Raw genomic sequence first — 11,860 nt, 5'->3', positions numbered from 1 at the left:
TAACGAGGTGGGAGCGTTCAATGTGGCACTTAGAGCTAATGAGCTTCTAGCTTGTGCACTCAAGCTTCTGAGTTATTGAGATTATGTTGACGACTGAGCTAGTTTTGGCCACCGATGACGCGCCTTAAATTCACTGCGTCATTTGCTCCGCATAATTAGAGTAATTTTAATAATGCTAATAATAATTGTGATGACAAGGCTTTCTCGAGAATAATAATTGCTCTAATTGAGGGTAATTATTAAGAAGCGAGTGGTAACGTTCATATAGTGGTGGCTTCCCATGCGTCTCGTCGAGTTGAACTTGGCTTTAGTTGCTCTAGAGATTTAGAAATATTAACCTTCTCATATGTGAAAATAACTTGGCAAAGCTGATATAATAATTTATTTGCATTATGTCTATATATTATGAATTGCTTGCAAGTTTAGTTGCCTATTATAGCTTATTTTTCGTTGATCGTGACGAGTGATCTCTACAATTTTCGCTGTCATCCTTATGCACTCATTCTCAATAGCCTCAAATAAATAATGGTTTTTTATTGTCTTCACATAAACTCAAAGTAACGCTGATTCTTGACGTGTAATGTTTTTTTGATAAGTAATGTTGATAAGTAATGATAATTGATAAGTAATGTTTGATTAATGTTTGATAATTGTTTGATAATTAATGTTTGATAATGTTTGATAATTGATAATTAATGTTTGATAATGTTTGATTAATGTTTGATAAAGTAATGTTTGATTGTTTGATTGAAAAACATTACTTGATAAGTAATGTTTTTTTTGTCTTCATATAAACACAAAGTCACGCTGATTCTTGACGTGTCATAGAAGACTAGGGAACATTTTACCTAGTATATAGTGCGTTGTTGTCATAACGACGAATTACTGCTTATGTTATGCCGGCAAACATTCGATATAACTCCGTATAGGTGCCTGTGGACTTACCTTGTCATAGTTATGTAGTAAATATTATACCGTAGTAATGTTACTGTAATATTTACAGTACTGTAATACAAATAAGTTACTGTAAATACGCGCTTTACCGTAAATATAACAGTAATGTTACTGTAATATTTACATTACTGCAATATAAATATGTTACTGTAAATACGCGCTATTACCGTAACACCCTGCGTGTGTGCACTGGCGTGTAGTGCGCCATGTTTACATATATTTTGAATTCGTTCCTTTTTACATTGAATTGTTTTAGTATTTTCACCAGAATGATTCATGGAAATCCGCCGCTGCGTCTGAATTGCTTTATAAGATCCTGAACTTTCTGACAGTGGCTGACAGACGCTGTCTCTTCCCTGTCTGTTATTAGCCCTTGCTGACAGCTGATATCGGCTCGATTTTCGCTGTCAACTACTCGTGTCTGATTAACCGACAATCGCTAGTCTGAATCTGTCAACTGACTATCTGTCAACTGACTATCTGTCAACTGACTATCTGTCAACTGACTATCTGTCAACTGATTATCTGTCAACTGACTATCTGTCAACTGACTATCTGTCAACTGACTATCTGTCGTGTCACTCGCTCGTCTGAATCTGTCAACTGAAATTTTTTATCGCCGACTGGACGAGCTAGAGTAGCTGTTGACGAACTACAACTGTGGCCCAGTAAGCACAATATTTTTAAGAGAATGTTTAAAAGTATCTCTTGGACGCTTGGATATTGCAGTGATTAATGGACCACAGCAGCGGCCACCGGCAACCACAGCAACGGCCACAGAAGCCACAGCAACCGTGCTGCGTGACGCGGCGATATCCTGCACCGACGTATCGCTCGTCTTGACCGACGTATCGCTTGTCTTGACCACCGTGCCGCTCGTCTTGGCCGACGTATCGCTGGTCTTGGTCGATGGATCACTGCGACGTATCGGTTGTCTTGACCGACGTATCGCTCGTCTTGGCCGGCGTACCGCTTGTATTGACCGGCGTACCGCTTGTCTTGACCGGCGTATAGATGTGTATAAGAGACAGTACTAAGACTGTGGGAAAAGACAGAATAGTTTCCCCCACTGTCTGGTCGCCCGTCGCCGGCTGACGGTACTAAGACTGTGGGAAAAGACAGAATAGTTTCCCCCACTGTCTGGTNATTAACACATCCCTCTGCCCTGCTTGTGTACACTCATTAACACATCCCTCTGCCCTGCTTGTGTACACTCATTAACACATCCCTCTGCCCTGCTTGTGTACACTCATTAACACATCCCTCTGCCCTGCTTGTGTACACTCATTAACACATCCCTCTGCCCTGCTTGTGTACACTCATTAACACATCCCTCTGCCCTGCTTGTGTACACTCATTAACACATCCCTCTGCCCTGCTTGTGTACACTCATTAACACATCCCTCTGCCCTGCTTGTGTACACTCATTAACACATCCCTCTGCCCTGCTTGTGTACACTCATTAACACATCCCTCTGCCCTGCTTGTGTACACTCATTAACACATCCCTCTGCCCTGCTTGTGTACACTCATTAACACATCCCTCTGCCCTGCTTGTGTACACTCATTAACACATCCCTCTGCCCTGCTTGTGTACACTCATTAACACATCCCTCTGCCCTGCTTGTGTACACTCATTAACACATCCCTCTGCCGTGCTTCTGTACACTCATTAACTCATTAACATATATATAGTAGACCGTATATAGTGTGCTATATATTGCGTAACATCCATAGTCTATAAATATTTCGTAGCATATTTCTCTGACATATAAAAAGCTTCGTTACAGAGCTCCATCTGAGCCATGATCGCAGCACTGCAATTCAGAGCCGCTGAGACTCTGGGTTTGACTGCTTGCTCTGAAGCTCAGGGTGAATTGTTTTGCTATGATATTTGTTTTAATCTCAAGCTACTGCTGGTATATTTTTTTTACATCAGCGGTTGATATGCTTCCCAGGTTCATTAAGTTCTTAATATTATTTATCAACTTCATACCCTGTTTTTATTGTAAAATTTTCCCTTGGGTCTAACTGTATGATTATAAACCCTTGTATAATTATGGTAGCTTCTGCCTTGGTATTATTGAAGACATCAGCATTTGATAATATTTGTACTTCAGTCCCCGCTATCAGTTATACTTCAACCTTTCGTTTCATTTGGAATTGAGCTCGATGCTCAATTCCAAATTAAGACTTCAGCTTACAGCAAAATTACTACACTCGAGACCTCAATTATTTAATTTTCCTTAGCAATTTTTTTTCGTGATTCCGTTATTGCAATTTCAGCCGCCGATTGCCTCGAGTTTTGGTTCCCCGAGAAGCAATTTCTTTGTTCTCCACTACGTAATTATTGCCCACCCGGCTGCTTTATAGCTAATTCTACCCGCACTCTTGTTGCACTGTCATTCCAACCGCACAGCCACGGTATCTCAACCAAATCTTCAACAGTATAGTAAATTCAACCCCCCACTGCTGCAGTATCGTCAATTCAACCCCCCACTGCTGCAGTATCATGGGTTCAACCCTCCACTGCTGCAGTATCATAGGTTCAACCCCCCACTGCTGCAGTATCGTCAATCCAACCCTCCACTGCTGCAGTATCGTCAATTCAACCACCCACTGCTGCAGTATCGTCAATTCAACCCCCCACTGCTGCAGTATCGTCAATTCAACCCTCCACTGCTGCAGTATCGTCAATTCAACCCCCCACTGCTGCAGTATCGTCAATTCAACCCTCCACTGCTGCAGTATCGTCAATTCAACCCCCCACTGCTGCAGTATCGTCAATTCAACCCTCCACTGCTGCAGTATATCGTCAATTCAACCCCTCTACTGCTGCCGTATCATGGGTTCAACCCCCTGCTTCCGGCAGCACGTGTAGGGTTCGTGACCCCGCAGGGTTTTCCGGGCCGCGGGTTTTCACTTCTCGTTGTTTTTTTTGTTTGTTTTTGTTTTGTAAAAAACAACGAAATTGTTTTTCACAATTTCGTTGTTTTTGCTGACGACTGTACGGCAACCGCTGCGCTTCCTGCCTCTAATTGCAGCCTCATAATGAGAGGCTCGTGAGGCATTTCGTAGTGAGGAGAACATTCCATAGTGAGGCGGGCATTTCGTTGTGAGAACATTTCGTAATGAGGCGAGCATCGTGTTGTGAGGCGAGCATCGTGTTGTGAGGCGAGCATCGTGTTGTGAGGCTAGCATCGTGTTGTGAGGCGAGCATCGTGTTGTGAGGCAAGCATCGTGTTGTGAGGCGAGCATCGTGTTGTGAGGCGAGCATCGTGTTGTGAGGCGAGCATCGTGTTGTGAGGCGAGCATCGTGTTGTGAGGCGAGCATCATGCTGTCTCTTATACACATCTAGATGTGTATAAGAGACAGGAATGATAGAAACATTCGAAACGTCGTTAACGAAATAAAAATGTCCATCGGTAACCTGATTTTCGATTTGCCAGTTCAAACTAAAAATATTGTTCGATATATTGAAAAAACTAATAAGAAAATTGCGAATAAAACAAATTCTCTGGTCTTCAATGAAACCTGCTTGAAAGAAGAAATTCTGCCAACCTATACTAACTACCATAAATAAACCTATACCTACCATAAAACCTATAACTACCATAAATATGAATGAATTTCCGGCCGTGCATTGACCGCAGCTAACCGTGGTCGGGAATTGGTCGTAATCACGGCTGAAACACGACCTTAATCGCCTGTATCATGCCTATAGTAATATTAATATATTATTATATTAATAATAATATATATTATTAATATAATATATTACTATATGATATAGTAATATATAAATATTCCTGTTAAGGCAGACAGTCACAGTCAATTGTATAGTAATATCTTTGTATTTTTTTCAGTTAAATGTCCCGGAATGTGGTAATCTTCCATTTAATAATTATTTTCAAGAGTTAAATTTGTTAATCGTTAATCTGCGCATTGTGATCACCTTTCTTTTTTGTCTCGTATCACTACCGTCTCATTAATTATTTACGTTAATTCAATATCCGGAATGCAACTTTAAAATTCGCTACTCATTTATGGTTCAAATATAAAACTTTATCCTAAAATAGTTACTTTCTTATGTTTCGTTATTAATTTCCGCGAACTGGGAGTAATAAAATGCATTAATCACTCACTATGTATCATTAATCACTCACTCTAGGTATATCATTAATCACTCTCTATGTATCATTAAATACTCTCCATGAATCATTATTCACTCTCTATGCATCATTAATCACTCTATGTATCATTAATCACTCTCTACGTATCATTAATCACTATCTATGTATCATTAATCATTCTATGTATCATTAGTCGCTCTCTATGTATAATTAATCACTCTCCATATATCATTAATCACTATCTATGTATCATTAATCACTCTCTATGTATCAATAATCAGGCACTTTCTATGTATCATTACTCACTCTATTAATCATTATCTTGGACCAGGAATTATTTGTCTCCGATTATTGCCGTATAATATCGACTTTGTATTACATTTTGTTCGGATTTTGGGCCTTTTTTTGCAAGATGAAAATGGTTGGATGAGTTGGGTTAGGAACACTGCGACAACTCTGGTCTTGTTAACCTGAAATTCTGCTCGGATTACTAACCTGTTTACCTGAGAAAACCGAGCAAATTTGTTACTTTTTAACCACTGCAACACCAAACGCGGATGGACACCACCCCACCATTAAATTTTTACCACCACACCCCTGTACCACCACCACCTCACTCCTCTACGACTACCAAAACTTCACCACCACACACCTCTACAACCACCCATCCCTACACCACCACCTCACCAGTCACCACCACACTCCCATACCACCGAAACTTTACCACCACACTCTTCTACCACCCCCATACTAACACCACACCCCTACCACCACCACCACCACTTCACCAAAACCTTTCTACCACCCCTTCTACTACCATCCTCACCACCACCACCGAAACTTCACCACCACACCCTTCTACCACCCCTATATTACCACCACCACCACCACACCTCCCTACTACCACCACGACACCCCTACCACCACCCCCTACCACCGCCACCACCACCACCACCACCACCACGTGGGAGGGTCTGCTTCGCTTTTCCTTTAAAGTCGCGGCGGCGACGCCATAGCGCACCTGTACAGTCAGCGCCTGTACTGGTACAGTCAGCGCCTGTACACGGTGTACAGTCCAGCGCATGTACTGCCGTACATGGTACAGTCAGCGCATGTACACGGTGTACAATCCAGCGCATGTACTGCCGTACATGGTACAGTCAGCGCATGTACACGGTGTACAATCCAGCGCATGTACTGCCGTACATGGTACAGTCAGCGCATGTACACGGTGTACAATCCAGCGCATGTACTGCCGTACATGGTACAGTCAGCGCATGTACACGGTGTACAATCCAGCGCATGTACTGCCGTACATGGTACAGTCAGCGCATGTACACGGTGTACAATCCAGCGCATGTACTGCCGTACATGGTACAGTCAGCGCATGTACACGGTGTACAATCCAGCGCATGTACTGCCGTACATGGTACAGTCAGCTCCTGTACACGGTGTACAGTCCAGCGTATGTACTGCCGTACTGGTACAGTCAGCTCCTGTACACGGTGTACAGTTCAGCGCCTTTACTGGTACAGACCGTACANAGTGCCGCGCTAGTGGCGGTGTTGCCAGCGCTAGTGCCGCGCTAGTGGCGGTGTTGCCAGCGCTAGTGCCGCGCTAGTGGCGGTGTTGCCAGCGATAGTGCCACCGTAACCCGACGCCGGCGCTCTCATAAGCCGCGCTGCTTTTGCTTTCTTTAATATTTCGTGTGCCGTCCAGCGCAGGTGTTGGGTTCCTTGGTTGCGATGGAGGTTGTGGTGCGTACATGGATGGATAACAAGACTAAAGACGAACGCATTCAAGCGACGACTAAATAAGTTTTTATCACGATCCTATAGATCGTCCGTCTATGTCCCGTTACCCTCGGCAAGGAACAAGCAATATAATTTTACGTCAGCGTGCCCAAACGAGGTCATCAGCTGACCCAACTGTGGACAAATGCATATGCACGGTAGTGCCCCTGCATCTCCGGAGTTTCAATAATTAGGTTTAATTTTAATTGCCCGGCCTCGGTGGCAGGTCGACCTGCCTATGGATGGCTTGGGGACGGTGAATAATTAAGGTGGCATATCAGCGTGACCATTGACGAGGCATCCTAAACTTGACATAAGGACGCAGGATGTAGCAGGGCAGAGTTCTGGGAGGAAGGGGCCGTGTCTATAACCCTTTTTTTCACTGTACGTTCGTAATTGTGATATCAATTATTGCGATACAAATGTGTGTGCCTGTGTGTTGAGGTACACAGGTGTGTAATGTGCATCCCTCGTTTTGTCTCGAGCTTATCTTGTGTGTTCGCATGAATTTAAAATAATGCACGAGCATATGTTCAGTCTTAAAATGCCTAGCAAATTACGGACCAGGCAATAAGTCCAGCAGCTATCTCAATCAATCGTCAGTTATGGAAAGATCGGGTTCCAAAGGCCGGATCCCTTGTGAATCAAGTCACGAAAAGTTCAAGAATCGGCAACAGGCCATGGGCCTATTTCTTCAGTGCCGACACTTCTATTCTATTCTTATGAGGATTGATAACGGAATTACTATTAGGCTGTACGGAACGGAATACGTGTAAAATTTACCTGTGTAAGCCTCGTTTGCCTCGTACGCTGCATGCAAGTGTACGACTTAATTGTACTAGTAATTGTTCCAGTCAAAGATACGTAAATTCTGTTTCCACCGAAATGTGATTATTAAAGATACATTCGCTCGTGCTGTGGGGAAGAAAGTGATTCACTATTGGGAAAATAGTCCAATTAATTTTCTGAGTGAATGCTAGTTTGTTAGATATTCGTGAAGATTCATGTAATGGCATTTTTGAAGCTCAACGATGTATATATACATACAAATTATACATGTATACATGTCGAAGTTTAATGATTTACTAATTACCATTTTTCCAATATTATTCCGAGGAAATGTGAAACCAGGAGAAAGGGATTATTGAGAACGGGATTCAAATATCATTATTAACGATTATTATTATCATCTATCATTATTAACGCCGTGATTTCTTTCGTTATTTCTTGCGACGTTTAAATGCAGCTTATGCATAATTTTATGTGTACTTAATCCCTCATGTGTAATTAATAAATTTTGTGTACATAGATGAAGAATGTTTTTTATTTAACTCGGGATATGTTATTGCAACAGCTTGATCCAACGCAAAAATAATTTAAAAATAATAATTTAAAATTAATAAAATAATAATTAAAAAAAAATAAAAATAAAAATAATTTTAATTTGCTCTCCAAATTAAAATTAGAGTAAGAAGAGGTGAGTGGGGCAGGGTGGGGAGTCGAAGGAGGGTGAGTGCTGAATGTACACTGCTGAGTGCTGTACGCTGACTGTACACCGCTGAGTGCTGTACGCTGACTGTACACCGCTGTACGCTGACTGTACACCGCTGTACGCTGACTGTACACCGCTGGGTGCTGACTGTACACCGCTGAGTGCTGACTGTACACCGCTGAGTGCTGACTGTACACCGCTGGGTGCAGACTGTACACCGCTTAGTGCTGACTGTACACCGCTGAGTGCTGACTGTACACCGCTGTACGCTGACTGTACACCGCTGAGTGCTGACTACACCGCTGTACGCTGACTGTACACCGCTGTACGCTGACTGTACGCCGCTGTACGCTGACTGTACACCGTTACTCAGCTCGCCCGTAAGGCACGCGGAACTGCGCGCGTGAGCCTCAAGGTGAACAAGTTTGATTGTGTTGCTTGTATGGTGTGTGCTTGTGTTGCTTGTATGGTGCTGGTGTGTGCTTGTGTTGCTTGTATGGTGTTGGTGTGTGCTTGTGTTGCTTGTATGGTGTTGGTGTGTGCTTGTGTTGCTTGTATGGTGTTGGTGTGTGCTTGTGTTGCTTGTATGGTGTTGGTGTGTGCTTGTGTTGCTTGTATGGTGTTGGTGTGTGCTTGTGTTGCTTGTATGGTGTTGGTGTGTGCTTGTGTTGCTTGTATGGTGTTGGTGTGTGCTTGTGTTGCTTGTATGGTGTTGGTGTGTGCTTGTGTTGCTTGTATGGTGTTGGTGTGTGCTTGTGTTGCTTGTATGGTGTTGGTGTGTGCTTGTGTTGCTTGTATGGTGTTGGTGTGTGCTTGTGTTGCTTGTATGGTGTTGGTGTGTGCTTGTGTTGCTTGTATGGTGTTGGTGTGTGCTTGTGTTGCTTGTATGGTGTTGGTGTGTGCTTGTGTTGCTTGTATGGTGTTGGTGTGTGCTTGTGTTGCTTGTATGGTGTTGGTGTGTGCTTGTGTTGCTTGTATGGTGTTGGTGTGTGCTTGTGTTGCTTGTATGGTGTTGGTGTGTGCTTGTGTTGCTTGTATGGTGTTGGTGTGTGCTTGTGTTGCTTGTATGGTGTTGGTGTGTGCTTGTATGGTGCTGAGAGGGGAGTAAGAAGAGGGAATTAAGTATAACCCTTTTAACATTCCAGAGACGACTGGACGAATTTTGCAGAAATATATATATATATATATCCCGGAATTTCCAGTTATTATCCAGTTATAAACTAAAAATCACCACGGTATTTCTGTTATGAAATTTTAGTTCCTCTCTGTAAGAAATTGGCAACCCGCGTCAATGACTTTATTTTATGACATTTTTCTGCATTTTGCAAACAGGTTCTTTTCTTTCCGCTCTAAGCAATTATTTAGAGGTTTCGAATTATATATGGAAAGAGGCATATTAAATAAGGAATGTTGTGGTCTAGAATCAAATGCACTAAAAGTCAAGAATTTTATAACAATCATAATTCATAAATAAATGGCTTATTATTTACATAGCCAAATCATATGGGCATCATTCAACGCCGTATCATTGGTCCGGCGGCCGGCGGACCACATGCATATGTATTATGCAAACTATGTACTATGATAGGTTCACTTGTGATGGTACAATGATGTACTATGATAGTTATATTTATGATGGTACGATGATGTACTATGATAGGTTTACTAGTGATGGTACGATGATGTACTATGATAGGTTTACTAGTGATGGTACGATGATGTACTATGATAGGTTTACTTGTGATGATACGATGATGAACTATGATAGGTTTACTTGTGATGGTACGGTGATGTACTATGATAGGCATACTTGTGATGGTACGATGATGTACTATAATAGGTTCACTTGTGATGGTACGATGATGTACTATGATAGGTTCACTTGTGATGGTACGATGATGTACTATGATAGGTTCACTTGTGATGGTACGGTGATGTACTATGATAGGTTCATTTGTGATGGTACGATGATGTACTATGATAGGTTCACTTGTGATGGTACGATGATGTACTATGATAGGTTCACCCTTGAAACTTTTACTATGTACCATGATATATTTAACTCTGATGATACGTAAATAGTGCGTCGGTTGAGATTTGAAATCCTAATCTTATGAGTCGGGTGAGATTTGAAATCCTAAATAACATTAATCGATGAACGCTCAAGAGATTCAATTTATTATTGCAAAATGCTTTGAATCTTAAGCGTTAATTGAATGATCTCAGTAATGATGCAACGATCACTATTTGATACTTCAATATATATAATTCAATAATATATATATATATATATATAATATTTATGGTATATTTGTCGGCGCCAATGTTGACGTTCATCCGTGATTGACGCCGGTGGTTTTCTCGCAACATTCGAAACATTTAGGGACCACCGTATGAACTTTCCCTCGGTGGCGGGAAAGTTATTCAGGATGTGCGGGAAACTGAGGGAACTTCACCAGCACAGCTGCCCCTGGGGGCCGACGTGCTTAAAAGCGAGTAGTAGAATAATGACTGCTGAACGTATGTTGCGTGTAAAACCCCCTGACATCAATCATGGATGAGTCTTAATATTAGTGCTGACAAATATACTTTAATATATTACTTATACTACACTGTTGACACAATAACAACTTACTAAAATGCCGACTTTAATACATATTACCGTACTTACTATTACTGCCGATAAATATATTACTACTAAAACGTAAGTAATATACTATAACAACATACCACATGGAGTGTGAGTGGAGCGAACGTCGCGTCATATCGATTACTGAGATCATTTAACTTATAAGGCTAAGAATGCAAGACAGCTTCAAAATTAGTGCCAACAATTAAATAAACCAAAAAATATAACTCAGTACTCACTGCAGTGAGTACTGAGTTATATTTTTTACAATTTTCACTTAGCAAACGTTAGTTATTGATTGTGTTTCAGGTGTCATCACTATTTCTTGTTTTTTAACAACTCGGCGCTGCAATTGGACCGCAACGGACGAGCGTACGACGTTCCGCTAAACGCGCTAAACTCGCCGCTAATTGCCCGCTTCGTTTTCCAGCACTAAAAATATAACTCAGTACTCACTGCAGTGAGTGACAGAGAGCGCATTTTCTCGTCGACGAAAACTTGAGGTCACGGACGGACGGACAGACAGACGGACATGGCGAGCACAATAGTGCATTTTTTCCATAAATGAGAAAATGCGTTAAAAAGAGCGTATGTTATGTATTAGAAAAATACCAAAAAGAGTGAGAGGGATGCTCTTAGAGGTAGTGATGTGGTTCTGATCGATGTGTGTGTTGTTTTTTGTAGCACTAAACATCCAATCGTAATAAACTTGATTGTTATGAAGATTTAATGGTGCTGATATTATTTTTGCGGACGAAGCTTTTTTACCGATGTTGTTGATCAGCGAGATCTGATAAAGAAGGCGTGGTGTATTGATGGTGTTTGTGATGCTGAATGGGTTTCTGTTGGTGGTCTCAT

The 11,860-nt window shown here is 41.8% G+C and overlaps 1 protein-coding gene across 1 annotated transcript; it reads left to right on the top strand.

Moving 5' to 3' along the window:
* The first annotated feature begins 5,645 nt into the window (after positions 1-5,645).
* LOC108671120 (mucin-2-like) lies at positions 5,646-6,104 on the top strand. Its single transcript, XM_018158596.1, has one exon. The coding sequence runs from the start codon at positions 5,646-5,648 to the stop codon at positions 6,102-6,104; it is 459 nt and encodes a 152-aa protein (XP_018014085.1).
* The last annotated feature ends 5,756 nt before the right edge of the window (positions 6,105-11,860 follow it).

The sequence above is a fragment of the Hyalella azteca genome, unplaced genomic scaffold (assembly GCF_000764305.2).
Source record: "Hyalella azteca isolate HAZT.00-mixed unplaced genomic scaffold, Hazt_2.0.2 contig16958, whole genome shotgun sequence".
NCBI classification, from domain to species: domain Eukaryota; kingdom Metazoa; phylum Arthropoda; class Malacostraca; order Amphipoda; family Hyalellidae; genus Hyalella; species Hyalella azteca.
This window is presented reverse-complemented; position numbering and strand designations above follow the sequence as displayed.

What these genes read in the sequence shown, in the direction of transcription:
- LOC108671120 (XM_018158596.1), top strand. Translation starts at nt 5,646, where the DNA reads ATGGACACCACCCCACCATTAAATTTTTACCACCACACCCCTGTACCA.